Raw genomic sequence first — 17,311 nt, 5'->3', positions numbered from 1 at the left:
GGCTTATTTGAACTCGATCCCGGATGTAAAAGGAGAATATGCTGACCAAGTACATCGTCCCAGAGCGATCACCTCCATTGTTTTTTTTAAGCTTTGCTCTTGTCAGCCTGGCCAAGCAGTGGTCTCGGTGACTGACTCTCTGAATTTCTCCGCATTCCTTTGAGCAGCACATGTCCTTGGTGTGGCAAGCTCTGCACAAAGGCATAGACTGACAGCTCGACGAATGGGAGGAATCATGAGCACCGGCTGGCTGAGCAGCAAAGTGCCCGGGCTCCAACATGCCCACCCTTCAGAACGTTGGGGCGGGACTTTCTCATTTATTTGCAGAGTGTCGCAGTGGACGGCAAAAACAGTGTGGAAGCTGCCAACCCCAAGAGCGGCTTCTTCCGCCATATTATTGGGGAGAAATTGGGGAGACATCACACTGGCGGCGACTTAGGCCGGAAGTCATTGGGATTCTCTGTTCCTGTTAGCAGCGCATCCCCGCCGGCGGGTTTGCCGGTGGCGTGGGATGGCTTAATGGGAAATCCCATTGACAAGCTGTGGGAGTAGAGAATCCCGTCGCCAGCAAAAGGTACACGCCGAGAAACAGTCAGCTGGGGGATCGGAGAATCCAACCCTTAATTTTCAAAGGATCGGGGCTCCCTTTTTAAAATTAATACTAGAACCCTCTCTCCGTCCCCCCCACTTTGATCCCATGGAAACCCCCCCCTTCGGCACTGCCCATAAGCAGTGCTGGGTGCACTGCCAGGGGACTGTTCCAGGGCATGACCCTCTCCCCCCTGGGGAATGTACTCACCTGTGTACTTCTGACGGGTTCTGTTCGCCAGGTGCACGTTTTGATTCAAGTTCGTGTGAGCAATGGACAATCTAGCAGTGGAGGGACTATCAGGTGTTACGTTCGGATAATCATATTTAAATGCATTCAAATGCGGATCCCGATGTTCAACAACATGATTCTTGTTACGTTAACCGCGCTTTGGGATGCCTGCAGGATTTAGCGCATCCGCCAGCAATTCTTTCCCCTGAAAACAGCGGCACAAAATCCCACCTCCGCCTCCCCACAGCGTTCCCATCTACGGTTCACCCATCTCTTGACTGACCTTCCTCTGCCTCACTGAAGGATTTCTGGAGCTGCTGAACACGTGTGTTTGTCCGGTCCCGGTCGGTTTCTGTCTCTGCAAGCTGCCGTGCCAGGTTTGCCAGGTGAATCTGAGCCTCATCCTAAGGTGGAAAGCAAATGACCAGTTCTTAAAACCTCCTCCTGACTGGACATGCTGCTGCGATGGGGCATGCAGAGCCTCACCGTGCACACTGGCGCAAGGTGGACAGAACCGTACAAAGCTCCCAGCTTTCATCACTCAACAAGGCACTGTGTCATGGCAGGTGGCAAGTGACAGGAAATATAATGCAAGGGAAATGTCAGATTTGTGTACCTTTAAGCTGGAAGGTACTTTTTACTATTTCGAAGGATTCATGGGTAAGAGAATTTGTTGCAATCTCAGGGCTCTCGACTCACACTGAAGGGGTTAAGCATATAATGCAAGCGTACAACGCAGTGTAGGTCTGAGAAAGTTGCTGCGTTGTTACCGGTACTTGTTTTCCTGATGGGGCATTAATGCTAGGCTGCACCATAGAATCTAAGAATTCCTGCAGTGCAGAAGGAGGCCATTCAGACCATTGAGTCTACACCGACCCTCTGAAAGAACACCCTACCGAGGCCTACTTCCCCGCCTTATAATAATAATTGCTAATTGTCACAAGTAGTCTTCAATTAAGTTATTGTGAAAAGCCCCTAGCTGCCACATTCCGGCACCTGTTTGGGGAGGCCGGTACGGGAATTGAACCCGCGCTGCTGGCATTGTTCTGCATTACAAGCCAGCTGTTTAGTTCACTGTGCTAAACCAGCCCCTAACCCCACATACCCTGCACATCTTTTAGACACTAAGGGGCAATTTAGAATAGTCAATCCACCAAACTTGTGCATCATTGGATTGTGGGAGTAAACCGGAGCACCTGGAGGAAACCCACAGGGAGAAAGCGCAAACTCAGCACATTCATCCAAGACTGGACCCGGCCCCTGCGCTGTGAGGCAGCAGTGCTAACCACTGTGCCACCGTGCTGTCACAGTAGGTCCTGTAGGCCCTGGAGGTCTGTGTATGGCATGCAAAAGGTCCCATGCTGCAACTCAAAGAAGATCAGGGTTTCCCCCAATGTCCCAGTCAACCAACTTCGCAAAGAAACAAAATGATCGATCGTTCATGTTATTGGCTGTTCTGGTATCCTGCTGTGCTCACCTCCCAAACAACAGTGACTAGACTTCAGAAAGTACATTTTTGCATATTAAGTGCTTTGGGATATCCCGAAGAGGCATGTCGGAGATTTTCTTTCTTTCTTTTCCTAAAGATATTTTTTCCTTATCCTGAGGACATTCTCAAGTTGTTTTCCCTCTCCTAATAAGAATGTATCTCCCAGGGTTTCCTCCCCGAGGCTTCTACTACACAGACAAATAATAGGTTCACACTTCTGGTACTTAGTGCACTATTATTTGCTGAACAAGGAGACACGTCACTGCTGTTCTGCTTCCCAAGACAGGCTGAAGTTGAGAATAGAAGCAACCAAAAATCACTATGCCACAGTTCTTCCACTTGGAGGACCACAAAATGAGATTAAGTTGCATCACTTTGAAACCACAGTGGGTTGGGGAGCGCAGAACAAGAGGAAGGTGTCTCCTTGCGAATGTTTTGGGGAAAAAAATCCTTCAACAGTATATGTGAAGAGCTTGTTGGTCACTAAGATTGAGGTCATTTGATAAGCTGCCTCGTCCTTCCTTTTTCAAGCCCACCAAGCCAAAGTTCCTCCAAGGTGGCCCTCTGCCATAGCCCTCAACATAGAATCATAGAATCACAAGAGTCCAGGAGGCTACTAGGCCCATCGAGTCTGCACCGATCCTCTGAAAGAGCACCCTACCTAAGCCCATACCCCACCCTATCCCAGTAACAGTAATCCCAACTACCTTTTTTGGATACGAAGGTGCAATCATTCAATCAATCAATAAATCAATCAATCAACATTTCCGCATGGCCAATCCACCTAACCTGCACAGCTTTGGACTGTGGGAGGAAACCGGAGTACCCAGAGGAAATCCACGCCAACAGGGGGAGAAAGAAACCCATGCAAACAGGGAGAGAAATTTCCCCAGAGGTCGCAATTGAACCCGGGTCCCTGGCGTTGTGAGGCAGCAGTGTTAATTACTCTACCGCCCAGCTACCTTTTGTATCTTTCTCTAGTTTCTCTTCCATTTCCCTTTATGCCTTCTGAGCTCACCTTGTTCACGATGCTCACCTCATGCTCCTTTGACCCTATTCTCACCGGACTGCTGAACTCTCAAATTCCCCTCCTGACCCAAATGTTTGTCAATGTTGTTAATGGTATTCTCTATTCAGGTGTTGTCACTCTGGCCTTTAAATCAGCTATCATCACCTTTCACCTAAATAAGACAGCCCTTGTCTTAGCTGGTTTAGCTCACTAGGGGCTGGTTTAGCTCACCCGGCTAAATCGCTGGCTTTTAAAGCAGACCAAGCAGGCCAGCAGCACGGTTCAATTCCCGTACCAGCCTCCCCGGACAGGCGCCGGAATGTGGCGACTAGGGGCTTTTCACAGTAACTTCATTGAAGCCTACTCGTGACAATAAGCGATTTTCATTTCATTTTCATTTCATTGATCCCACTGTCGTTGGAAAAGTAGAAAGGTAGCAGTGAATGCAGCTCAGAGCTTTAATATACTTGACCCTGTGCCTCTGTGTGTCACGAAGCTCCTGCAGAAAATCTTGCAGGGTGCCTTTAACCACTTCGGGATCGATGTCAGCTGGGTATGGTTCACTCCGGGGAGGTGACACGGAGTGGTACGGAGAGCTGGAGTGGCTACGATCGGGTGATCCCGTTCGTGGAATTGGGCTGCCCCGTCCATCTGTGGTGGTGGTGAATGTGTTGTCAAAACCTGGTGATTACAAAACAGAAATACCCCAATTAATGTGGGTGAAATTAGATTCCTTTTTTTTTTCAAGTTTAGAGTACCCAATTCATTTTTTTCCAATTAAGGGGCAATTTAGTGTGCACAATCCACCTACCCTGCACATCTTTGGGTTATGGGGACGAAACCCGCGCAAAGACGGGGAGAATGTGCAAACTCCACACGGACAGTGACCCAGAGCTGGGATCGAACCTGGGACCTCGGCTCCGTGAGGCTAATTACTGCGCCATGGTGCTGCCCAGTGAAATTAAATTCCTGCAGTCAATTCCGCTGCTCATCTTACAACCCAACCCGTTTGCATTGGAGCAATAATGTTGCTATCCTTACTCATCTCTCTAATCTGATTGTAGATTTCCTCTTCAACTTCCTCCCCATATTCTAGAGGGAATAGATGCTCTGTCTAGAGAAATTTATGTAAGCAATTAATACAGACTGACTCAACATGACTGGAACACAGAGATAAAGGACTGGTTACATTATTTGAGGTTGTGGCATAGGCTTACAAATTGTAACAGCAAAATTGTTGTTCTGGGAGAATTGAATAATTTAATCCAGAATTGTGACAAACAAGGACTAAATGGTAAACAGGAAATTGAGTTCCTAAATTATGCTACTCGGCCTAGGGTTGGAGGCATTGCTAGAACTGGCTGGGTAATGAAATAGACCAGTTAGATCAGCTAAATGTGGGTGAAACCAATATGATGAGGCTTAAGATTCAATTAGAAAGGGAAAAAGTCAGTACAAAAGCTATGAGATCAGGCTTTAGAAAGATGAGGAGTTTGAGACTGGATAATGCCAATTTGCTGGTGTGAAGAACAGATAAGCTCGAGGGACATTTGATAATACCAATGTAGTTTGCATGGACCAATCAGTAATCACATGAATGACTGAATATGGTGAAATACGCTTTGCTCTCCATCTCATACCTTTCGTGGGAGAGAGGGGTCTCCGCGGAGATGGGCTACGGCTGGGAAATCCTGGACTCGATGTACGCCCAGACCGGCCAATTCCTAGAGTTCTGCGCAGCGTGGATTGCAAATTAGCCAACTTGAACTCCACTTCCCTCTTGGCAGTCTCAACTTTGGCCAGTTCTGTTTCGAGACCGGTTACACGTCCTTCCATGGCACTGATCTTCATTGTTAACCCATCTGCTTCCCCCTTGGCATGTTGCAACTTCATTTCCAGATTGCGGTTGTTGTCTTGGAACTTCTTCTCATTCACATGGCAATCCTCCAGCTTTTCAAGGAGCTCTTTCTCACGCCCTTTAAACATACTTTCCATATCTATTATCTTCTTCTGGAGGTTGGCAACCTGCAAAGAGCATACAACATAACAAACTTCTGTGCATCAATAGTCTGAGGCTGGACCAGTTTGTTCACAAACCTGGTGTTACATCTGATGGCCTGTTGAGCTTCTTACCACACATGTGCACCATCACCAAGGCCTTTGTAACATTATATGACCTTGACCCTGTCTTAACGAAAACACTCAACCATGCCTTTATTACCTCTCAACTGGATTATTCTGATGGTCTCTCATGTTCTACTCTCCTCCAACCCGAGGTTAGTCAAACTCTGCTGCTCATGTTCTATCTGCACCAAGTCTCCCTCACCCATTTGTCCCTCAGTTCATTGATTTACATTAGCTCTAGGTCAAGTAAAGTCTCGATTTTAAACAGTTTCTGAATCATTCCATGGCCTTGCCCCTCTGTATCTCTGTAATTCTCTTCAACCGGCAAACCCCGCTTTAATCTCTGCACTCTGCCAACTCTGATCTCTTGAGCATTCGGAATTTTAATTGCTCGACATGCTTACTCCTTGACCCATGATGACTTTCTTGAGGCGATGCACCAGATGCGCCATTACTGATGTCGGCCCAAATGTCCATGATCTTGAAATGTGGGGGGGGGGATTCATGCAGGGAACGAGCGGGTAGATGAAAATTTTGTCAGGCCCCTGATCTTCTCCCAGCAGGCCTTCCCGAGAAACTCAATCCTAATTTGTGAACCCACCATGCGCCAATCACTTTTTGAATCAATACTTTGATTTTCTTGACACCAGGTAAATAATGTTAGAATGTTGGATTGTTAGTTGGGCTCGAGTACATAATTCAGCTGACAATCCAGTCTGGTACCGAGGGAGTACACCATTCATGGAGGTTCCGTATTTTCGGACAAGGTGTCCAACGAGGTCGTTGTCTGTCTATTCAGATGGGTGTTAATATCCCAAGAAACTATTCAAAGAGGGACAATTGGCAAAATTGCCCGACAAAAGCTGTGATAGTTTTTGAATTATTTTCTTGTAGATGTGTTGCTGTTTTTTTTCAGTCACGAACAGTCACACACTGCCCAGCTCTCACCTCTTTACGAGTTGATTCACGGCCAGTTTCTGCCTCTACAATCTTCTGCTTCAGAGCAAACGATTCCTTCAGGCTTTCTTCCCCTCGCTGTTCGTTCAAAGCTACTTGGGATTGCAGTTCGGCCACTTCCTTGCTCTTCTTAATGTTCTCACTGTCCAACATCTTCACCTGCGTAAACAACACAAGGGGCAGCAGTGAGCAGGTGTGGAAGCCAGTTTCTGGGCTTGACTTGGAGTTTCCCAAATCTAAAGTCTTTTAATCTAAAGTCTTAAACTGGTCGTTCATATCAAGCTTTAAAGATTAACTGGCACCAAGGCACCTTGTGGGATTAGTATCGAGATATGGACCGAGAATTCGGTCTATTACACTACTGCCACAGGTCAAAAGAATTGTACCTTTATCACAGATTCTACCATTCTACCCAATCTCCTAGGGGAATTAAGTTCTGCATAAATTAGAGTCATACAGCACAGAAACAGGCCCTTCGGCCGACCATCACAAACCAATCTATACTAATCCCATTTTACAGCACTTGGTCCACAGACGATTTAAGTGCTCATCCAGATGCTTTTTAAATGTTGCGCGAGTGCCTGCCCCATCACCCTCTCAGGCATCGCGTTACATATTCCCACCACCCTCTGGGTGAAAAAATGTTTCCATACTTCTCACCTTAAGTCTATGCCCTCTGATCTTAGACACCTCTGCCACGGGGGAAAGATTCTTATGATCCACCCTGTCTGTGCCTCGCATAATTTTGATAACCTCGATCAGATCCCCCCCCGCAGCCTCCTCTGCTCCAGGGAAAACAAACCCAGCCGAACCAGTCTCTCCTCATAACTGAAACATTCCATCCCAGGCAACATCCTGGTGAACCTGCTCTGTGTTCCCTTCTTGTTCCCCGAAGTAATCAAACAAAATTGCAAATTATTCATCCATTCCATGTCTATTGCTCAAACCAGTCCCAACACTCTCCAAATATGCTGTTCCCCCCCATTTGTCCTACTGCTTTCCAAAGATACTGCCCTCCACAGATACTGCCCCCTTTCTCAGAGCAGTAACCACCATGCCACTGGGGAACTTTGTACCTATCCCTATAACCGCAGCTCCTGAGATTTATTCAGCTAATTTTTAAAGAAAGTTCTGAAAAGGAGGAAAGGCGAGACATACCTGAAGACTGCACACTGCCTAACACATGTTCAAAAAGGGTCAAATAAATCAAATCCACTTAAATTAACAGAGCAAAACAACATCTTCTAACCGCTGATTATTATACCAGGCATTTGAAAAGGTGTGGGAGGGGTTTTGATCCATTTTTGTTTCACTTATTCATTCATGAGATGTGGGCGTCGCTGGCTGTGCCAGCATTTATTGCCCATCTCTAATTGCCCTTGAAAAGTTGGTGGTGAGTCACTGCCTTGAGACGCTGCAGTCCATTTGGGTGTAGGTACACCAACAGTGCTATTAAGGAGGGAATTCCAGGATTTTGACCCAGCGACACTGAAGGAACAGCCGATATAGTCCCAATGATCACTGGGGATTGAGGTTAGCATCAACCGGCCTCTCCCAAGCCTCCTTTACTCACCTGTCGTCGAAGTTCCTGCAATTCTCTTCGGGCCTCCAGTCTTGACTTTTCAACATCCCGGAGGTTTGAGCGCAGTTCTCCTGCCTCATTCTGGACGGAGGTTTTGGCTTCTTCCAGGATGTTGATCTTCTGCTCCCTCTCCTCATTTGTCCTCTTTAAGCTGGCGACATAGATACTTAAGTCAATCCTTACAGTCAGAAACATGATAAATATATAGATTCAAATACAGTAACAATTAGGGCAGAGCGGCTGATCGTCTAGCTACAAGGTTTGGGAGTGTGCAGGGTATAGTATTGGGAAGGATTCATTGCCTATGGATTTTTGCTACAATTTTGATTGTGTGTGTGTTTAAGCCACAGTTTTGGCTGGGTTTGATGCCAATGGTTTTTTGATACAGTTTTGACAGTGTATGTTTAGTGTAGTTTTGTCTGTGTGGGCGGGCCTTTCTGGCCATTCCCGCCTGCGGGATCTTCTGGTGCCGTTGAAGGTGACCCTCCATGGCGCATTCCCTGGTGGCGGGATGGGTGAGCCATGGAAAACGGTGCAAATATCGGCAGGACTGGGAGATCCTGCTGGCGGCCAATGACGAGGCGCCTCCACAGCTGGAAAACATGCTAGGGGAGACTGGAAAACCCTGTGTGTGTGTTTAAGGTACAGCTTTAGCTGCTTTGTGTGTAAAGATTGTGAATGTGTGGTAATTTTGAGTTTGTGGATTTGCAAGGAGCAGGGTGGGTCTTGTATATTGCGAGCCCATTCCTGACTGCCAGTCCTGGATGTGTAATACCTGATTCTTTCACTCTCAATCTTTTTGATGTTATTCCTTAGCTCCTCATTGGATTTCTGGATGGCTTCTTTTTCTCGGACTTCGTCATTCAGGATTCGCTTGAGCTCTAAGTTCTCTTTTCGTTGCACCTCCTGAGCTTCCTCATTCTCCCGGACCTTCCTGTGAGTCTCGATGAGGTCTCGGCGAATTCCATCTCGAGCGTCCTCTACCATGCGAAGTTGTGTCTTTAACTCCTCCATCTGTTTATGAACAAAAGTTGGAAGACAACATTTGCCACATCCACAGTCGAAGAGGTAGGAATCTGTCTCTTCGAGGAAGCTTCGGAGGGCAAGGGGAGAAGCAAAGAGGGGATGATTTGGAAAAGTTTCAGAGGATAGGACACAATGGCTGAAAGGATTGATATAGGGCTGAGCTCAACGAAAAAGGCACAACTTACCTCAGGAAAACACCAGTGCGGGCTAGTGCGTACAGCCCAAAAAAAGGTTGGAGGGATTTCAAAAATCAAGACCGCATTTCATTTGTACATGGCACCTTTGACATAATAAAACCTCTCAAGAATCTTCAGAACAGAACATCATACAGCTTTTGACACTGAGCTACAGAATGAGATATGAGAACAAGTGGACAAAAACTTAGTCAAAGGAGCAGGTTTTAAAGTAGAGAGGGATAGAGGGGTGAAAAGGTTTGGGGAAGAAATTCCCGAGCTTAGGATCTAGGCAACGGAAGTCATGACCACAAATGGCGGAGCGATGACAATATGGGAGCCAATGGGACTTCTGAAGTATGGAGTGTGATAATGTGCAGCAACAGGGAATAGCTTTGAACAGCAAAGGGCCATGAATTGTCCTGAAATTTGCCTGGGAAATAGCAGATCAATAATTGTAATAGTAAGGTCCCTGCATTTGTCCTCAGGAGGTGATAACGAAGCCAAAAGCATGCCATTTCATTTCATTTGAACATGCTTTCCATTTCTGTACAAGCCTCAAGTTTCCAAGTCAACAAATATACATCCCCTCAGTTGTTACAATAGCTTGACAACTCAAAGAGACATTTCTGTAGCAGCTGCAAGCAGTTTTCCACATTTATAAAATAAATACTATGCTCTCAGATTATTCCCAGTGTGAAACCGGCTATAAAAACTTTATTGTTCCCTCTGAGATAAGCTGGGTCTTGGCTGGCGCCAAGCAGATTTGGTTTTCTGGGTGGAAATAGGAATATTTTACTTGACCAGGTTCCCATATAATAAACTAATAAAGAGTAAACAAAGGATTAACTTGAGCATTTAGTCTATAAGGGGGCGCACACATTCAAATGTGATCACCAGTGAGAAATCAGTCATCTGTGTGGTCCATACATCAGTTTTGGAGGCTGGTGAAACTGCCAACAAAAATAATTGGTCATGGTTTAACGGATTTGTTTTTCTTTTCATTCCATGCCAACCATTTTAACCCTTTCCTGAGCAGCAGCATCTGCAGAGTCACTGAGTGCTCCTGGAAGTGCTTCCCAGTTTGGAGTTCTGTCTTTTTATATTGTCCCATTGATAGTTCCTCCAGGTCTCAAGTGCAGCCCTGTGGTGCTAAATGCATCTGTGACAAGTTGGCCTGAAAGGGCGAGGATGGGATTGGGAGAATTCTGTCCTTTCAAACCCCGAAGAGGGTAGAGCTTATTTTGAGGTTTCGATCATTGATTTGGTTGTGCCTGCAGCAAAATCAGATGTGCTCAGGTAACTTTCACCCAGAGCTCTCGTCAAGTGGGTGGACCTTAACTTCAGGGTTTCATGAATGCACCTTGGAAGGTTGCCAATGCCAAGTGCTTTAGAATTCTCAAGACTTCAATTAGGTCTCTGAGCATGGATGAGCTTACAGAATAGTACCCTAGCTTTCTATTGCTCCTTCCTTTTCTTAAGGGCAGCACGGTAGCATTGTGGATAGCACAATTGCTTCACAGCTCCAGGGTCCCAGGTTCGATTTCGACTTGGGTCACTGTCTGTGTGGAGTCTGCACATCCTCCCTGTGTGTGCGTGGGTTTCCTCCGGGTACTCCGGTTTCCTCCCACAGTCCAAAGATGTGCAGGTTGGGTGGATTGGCCATGATAAATTGCCCTTAGTGTCCAAAATTCTATGATTAACCTAGGATAAAAGTTTGGCACAACATCGTGGGCCGAAGGGCCTGTTCTGTGCTGTATTTCTCTTTCTTCTCTTCCGGTTAACTGGGAGATGTCAGGTCTGGACTTCAGAAGAGGTGCAAATCCCTTTTTAAGCTTCATCAATTATTAAATGGAATCATAGAAATTGAGAGTACCGTGGAGGGCATTTTGTCCATTGTGTCGTGGTTACAAGGGTCAATAAGAAAGTTGTGTGATCAGTGAGCTATGTTCTTGTACAAGGGTGCACACAACTATGCAACTATTATCATGAATCTTTTTCCCATTGGCTAAATACTACCATATATCAAAGTTGAAAGGATTCATTGAGCTGTGATGAGTGGCTGCAAACTGTGCCTTTTGAGGGTTTAGAGACAACATTGTACTGAGTTACTACTGGACCCACCAATAGGAAAAGTGGGTGCATACTCAGCCGGTTAGGGGCAGGTATTAATGATATTCTTGCAAAAACACTGCTTTAGGCTGGGGGTGAGGATTTGTAATCTTGGGGGTGAGGAAGTACCGCCTTGCCTTGGCACCGACTTTTCACAGTGGGTAAGAGAGGTAGTACATAGCAACATAAGGAAAAAGACAGGAAAAGATCAGCTAGTTTTTCAAACCATTCCACATAGTGCGACCCTGTTTAAACCATTAAGCCTCTCTTATCCCAGTTTAAAATCCTCCCTGTTCCCTTAACATAGCCATGCCAGCTCCCAAGCAAGGTAAAAGACAGATAAGTCATTAAGTCAGTTCAGACAAAAATCTCTTGGAAATTCTCCTCTGACCCCAGAGGTGATCAAGCAAGTTTCAGGAGACTATACTGAATGCTACCACTATCCCGGTCAAGCACCATAGCTTCCATAACTCAAGTTTTCTGCAACTGACACAAACTTATCTAGTTCTATTTACAGCAAATGCACACTCATCACAATTACTGGCAACTTATTATCGAGGTCAGTGTCTTGACAAAAGGACAAAATTCCTGATGTTTAACTTCTGGTATACTATTGCTCCCAGTCAAATAACTAGTCATGTAAACAGAACCTGGTCCCATTATTATTTTAAAGGTATCAATCACATCGCCTCAGAGGTATACTTACAGGTGTAAAAGGTCAACGTTTTTTGTCCTAAAAACTGCAAGTTCCAAAGCTACACTTCAACTGAGCGACTGCATAAATGTTAATTTTATCTTCCAATCTTGGGGTCACCCATCACAATGTTCCATTGGTTAGTTCATTGATCAAATGACAAAAAATACAAAGGTAGGAAAGCAAGTAGGGAGGACACAAAAAGCCAGGAAAGGTAGGGGAGCGGACATATGGCTGTTTAGCACAGGGCTAAATCGCTGGCTTTGAAAGCAGACCAAGCAGGCCAGCAGCGCGGTTCGATTCCCGTAACAGCCTTCCCGAACAGGCGCCGGAATGTGGCGACTAGGGGCTTTTCACAGTAACTTCGTTTGAAGCCTCCTCGTGACAATAAGCGATTTTCATTTTTCATAAGTTTGGCAGATGGAATACAATGTGGAAAAATGTGAGGTTGTCCGCTTTGGTGGGAAGCACAGAAAAGCAGCATATTGTCTGGAATTCTCTGGTAGCACCGCCCTGCCTGCCGCGGGTTTCCCAGCGGCATGGAATGGTTTCAATGGGAATTTCCATTGATAGCGGTAGGAGCAGAAAATCCCACTGCCAGCAAGTGGGGAGCCGCCACCCGCTGCCCAGGAACAAGCAGCTGGGAGGCTGGAGAACCCGCCCATTATATCAATGGAGAGAGAGTGCAGAATGCTGCAGTACAGAGGGATTTGAGTGTCCTTGCACACAAAGCACAAAACGTTGATGTGTTGGCTCAGAAAGTAACTAGGAGGGAAAATGGAATGTTAGCCTTTATTCCAAGGTGTGGTCGTCACCACTGTTGTATTATATTATATATATGGGTTTTACGGTAAGCCCCCTGTACTACAGGTACCGGGGTAGATCCCTGCCTGCTGGCTCCGCCCAGTAGGCTGAGTATAAGTGTGTGTGCTCTCCGAACAGCAGCCATTTTGTCAGCTGCTGTAGGGGGCCACACATCTCTGTGTAATAAAGCCTCAATTACATTCTACTCGCGTCTCGTCGTAATTGATAGTGCATCATAAGGGAGGTGGAGTATAAAAGTAGGAAAGTCTGCTTACAAAGCATTGGTGAGATTAAACCTTGAGTACTGTGTACAGCTTTGGTCCTTCTTAAGAAGAGATATAGGGGGGAGATTTTCCACGCCCCTCGCAGCGTGTTTCTTGGCGGTGGGAGGCAGCGTGATATTTGGCAGCGGCGGGATCTTCTGGTTCTGCTGCTGTCAATGGGATTTCCCATTGAATCCATCCCCCACTGCCGGGAAGCCTGCAGCGGAAGTTTGCTGACGGCAGGACCAGAAGGTCCCGCTTGCGGGAATGGCCGGAAAATCCCCCCAACGTTTCACTGGAGGGAGTTCAGGGAAGGTTCACTCGACCTATGGAATGAAACTGTTGTCTCAGGTGATCTTATTGAAAAAGGGAAGACTGAGGGAGCTTAACATGGTTTACGTTATGAGGATATTTCACCTTGGCGGGCAATCTAGAATGGGGGAGGGCGGGGGGCGCACAGTTAAAATCTAAGGGGTGTCCAAGTAGGAGTTGAGAAGGAATTTATTATCACAGGGAGTCATTAACTTTTGAAATTCTCTTCTCCAGAGATCATTGGAGGTTGAATATATTTATGACTGAGTTCGACAGATTTCTAGTCTGCAAGTGACATGGTGGGAGGGAGGCAGAGTAAAACTGAGTTAAAGCCACATGGTGGAGCTGGCTCAAAAATTTAAATGGCCTCCTACTGCTCTTATTTTAATGTTCTCTATTGACAAGTTAAATATTCACAGTTCTAAGAGAATCCGTCAACAATACACTATCATCTGTGGATGGGAGCATTGCAATTCTTTCAGAAATTGCAAGAGCATTTTCAGAATCAAAGAACATCTTTCAGGTTAGTCCCAAATTTAGCTTTCACACTACATTGATCCAGCCTCACCATCCTGGTGCATCTGAAAGTATGGTTTAGAATTTTATTGTTTGTTACTTGTTTCTGTATGGTCCAATCTGAAGCTGAAGAGTCTCCACTGATCATATTACTCCACATGCCCTTTTGTACCAGCCATTATGGTCAGCCTTGTGACTGTTTTCTACAGTGTCTCTGGGGCTTGGATGTCACCTTCATGTCATGGTATATCTAGTACTTTAGGCGGAACCTGATTATGGCGCCTTGGAGCATTCTAGCAACTATTAGCATTTATGTAGTGGCTACTTTTACACGGTAAAACATCCCAAGGCATTTATTGATTGATTGATTGGTATTTATTGTCACATGTACCGAAGTACAATGAAAAGTATTTTTCTGCGGCCAAGGGAACGTACACAGTATGTACGTAGTGGACAAAAGAATAATCGACAGAGTACATTGACAGTGGTGCATCAACAAATAGTGATTGGTCACAGTGCGGAACAAGGCCAAACAAGAGCAGCATAGGGCGCCGTGAATAGTGTTCTTACAGGGAACAGATCAGTCCAAGGGAGAGTCGTTGAGGAGTCCAGTAACTGTGGGAAGAAGCTGTTCCTATGTCTGGATGTGCGCGTCTTCAGACTTCTGTACCTTCTGCCTGATGGAAGGGTCTGGAAGAGGGCAAAGCCTGGGTGTGCTCTGACAATGAGGTCTGCCTTTATGAGGCAGGTGTATACAGAATCAATGGGAGGATGGCAAGCTTGTGTGATGCGTTGGACTGAGTTCATCACACTCTGTAGTTTCTTGCGATCTTGGGCCGAGCAGTTGCCATACCAAGCTGTAATACAGCCGGATAGGATGCTCTTTATAGCACATCTGTAGACGTTTGTGAGAGTCGATGCTTTAACGAATGTTATAAAATGTTACAAAAGAAAATTTGACAGAGAGCCACATAAGAAAATATTAAGACAGGTCAAAGAGGTAGGTTTAAGAAGCATCTTAAAGGAAGAGAGCGGGATAAAAAAAAATGATGAGGTTTAGCGAGGCCTTAGAGTATAGGCAGCTGAAGACAAGGGTGCTTGGTGGAGCAGTAAAAATAGAGGATGCACAAGAGGCAAAAATGAACTCTGGCATTTAACTTAATACATTGTGTAATAGAATAATAATAATCTTTTATTGTCACAAGTATGAAGTTACTGTGAAAAGCCCCTAGTCGCCACATTCCGGTGCCTGTTCGGGTAAGCTGGTACGAGAATTGAACCCGCGCTGCTGGCCTTGTTCTGCATCACAAACCAGCTGTCCAGCCCACTGAGCAAATACAATATACTAATTTGCTTGTTCATTATTACCTCAAAATTATAGACATGGGGCGCGATTCTTGGCTCTCCAGGGCGGGTGGGAGAATCGTGGGAGGCCGCTCTGGCACCCCCTGCGATTCTCCCACCCCCCCCAAAATGACGTGTCACGTTTTGCAACACGCCGCTCGGAGAATCCCGGGCCGCCGTTTTTCAAGGCGACCCGCGATTCTCCGGCCCGGATGGGCCGAGCGGCCTGACGTTCCCGACCTGTTCACGCCAGCGGCAACCACACCTGTTCGCTGCCGGCATGAACAACGCGCGAAAGGTAAGTTTGGGGCCTGTGGGGGTCGGAGAGGGGATCGAGCTCGGGAGGAGACTGGCCCGTGATCGATGCCCACCGATCGTCGGGCCAGCGTCTCTAAGTGACGCATTCTTTCCCCTCTGCCGCCCCGCAAGATCAAGCCGCCACGTCTTGCGGGGCAGCGGAGGGGAAGACGGCAACCGCGCATGTGTGGGTTGGAGCCGGCCAACCTGCGCATGCGCGGCTGACGTCACTAAGGCGCCGCCGGCCGTGTCATTATCGGCGCGCCGCCTTGACGCCAGCGTCAAGGCCCATTGGCCGAGTTCCACGCAATGCCGTTCCTAGACCCCGGGGGGGGGGGGGGGGGGAGAATAGGGGGCGAGGGGCCGGGTTTCACGCCGGCGCGGCCGTTGCGGAGAATCGCGCCCATGGTGAGTGACAAGTCAACTTAATGCCGCTATGTCTTTTGCAACTACCTTCTTGGGACTTTCTTTCCCACTCAAGTAAAGTGTGAATCACTCATTCTTGCATATGTCACTGTGATTTCAGATCATTTATATACATTGTTCTGAAGATGTGCTTTATAGAATATTAATTTATAATGTCATCGGCTGGGCATATGAAATATTTTGAAAAAAAAACACTTTTGCTAAGCAAAGGAAACTACAGTTGCTAATATGTTGCACTTGTGAAGGGCACAAGCTGCTTTAAGGAGGCAGAGAGTCTGTGGAATCCTCAGAAGGAGGTCATAGGACCCAACTCTTGGGTGTAAACTATACCGGATTAGTGCAAACAGTCAGAGAGGCTGCCTCAAGGACAGAAGGGGCAACAGCCTTACCTCCATCTCATCTTCTTCTGAAACATCTCTCATCAGAGCTGAACAATTTATGATTTGGAAAAAACACCAGAAGACCTCATTGCTGCAAACCAAGAATTCCCAAAGAATTCTGATTCAACACCATTGTGTCAGAGTGAAAAGAGAATCATCCAGCCAAGACCGCAGACCAACTACCCCGGGGATAAACCCAAATACCAGCAGCTACTGTGAAAGTGACCCTTCAGCTGTAGACAAGCTGCTGACATCCACAATTTCTTTTTCCTTTTTCTGACTTCAATTGTTGTTTGCTCAAGTTTTAAAGTCTGATACTCTGTGGAGTTTTATTTATTTACTTTTTTCATGCTGGGTGTGTTACGGAGTTTGTGTGTATGTTATTTTTGCATGAGGAACATATTTATACATTTTAAACCTTTTGTTAATAATTTCTGCATCAGTACCTGAATGAGCTTGATCAATAAAACTAACTTTTTACTTGTTGCAGAATTTGGCTGACTTATTTCTTGTACTGAGCTGTACACAGTTAAATATATGTTGAATTGGCAATATTACCTCCCTTTCAAAATCTGTCATAACCAACTCAGGAGTGGGACAAAGGGAGGAGTCAGTTTATCCCTTCTAACCTGTTTGTAAGAACATCAATAAAATGGAGATCTTAGTAGTGGGCCAACTAGCTAGGGATCAAATATACATTCATCAAATATCTGATAACCAAAATATGATAACCTTTCTTAAGGATCTACTGGAGTCCAATTTTCTGTACCCCTAACTCTGTTAACACAAGATCTCCTCCAAAATGCCCCATTCTAGGCTGAAAACACTAGGCTGAAAACACAAAGTTCCCCAGTTTTTAGGCCATACGACATAGAAGCCACTCAGCCAATCGAGTCTGCTCCACCATCCAGCAGACGACAGCAGAGCAGAGCCGCTGATTGGCTGTTGCGGGGAAAAATTGCATCAGGTCATTGCGGTCACTG

The 17,311-nt window shown here is 46.2% G+C and overlaps 1 protein-coding gene across 1 annotated transcript in view; it reads right to left on the bottom strand.

The window, feature by feature from the left end:
• crocc2 (ciliary rootlet coiled-coil, rootletin family member 2) overlaps nt 1-17,311 on the bottom strand; it is a 328,062-nt gene that overhangs the window by 94,041 nt on the left and 216,710 nt on the right. Inside the window, exons 24-29 of the mRNA XM_038817133.1 lie at nt 8,757-8,995; nt 7,973-8,132; nt 6,391-6,558; nt 4,959-5,343; nt 3,791-3,999; nt 1,104-1,224 (exon numbers count right to left, since the gene is read on the bottom strand). Coding sequence (XP_038673061.1) covers nt 1,104-1,224; nt 3,791-3,999; nt 4,959-5,343; nt 6,391-6,558; nt 7,973-8,132; nt 8,757-8,995 — 1,282 coding nt within the window. The remainder of the gene's footprint in view (nt 1-1,103; nt 1,225-3,790; nt 4,000-4,958; nt 5,344-6,390; nt 6,559-7,972; nt 8,133-8,756; nt 8,996-17,311) is intronic.

This window comes from Scyliorhinus canicula, chromosome 13, assembly GCF_902713615.1.
Source record: "Scyliorhinus canicula chromosome 13, sScyCan1.1, whole genome shotgun sequence".
NCBI classification, from domain to species: domain Eukaryota; kingdom Metazoa; phylum Chordata; class Chondrichthyes; order Carcharhiniformes; family Scyliorhinidae; genus Scyliorhinus; species Scyliorhinus canicula.
Note: the sequence above shows the minus strand (reverse complement) of the source record. Positions and strands in the feature narration are given on the sequence as shown.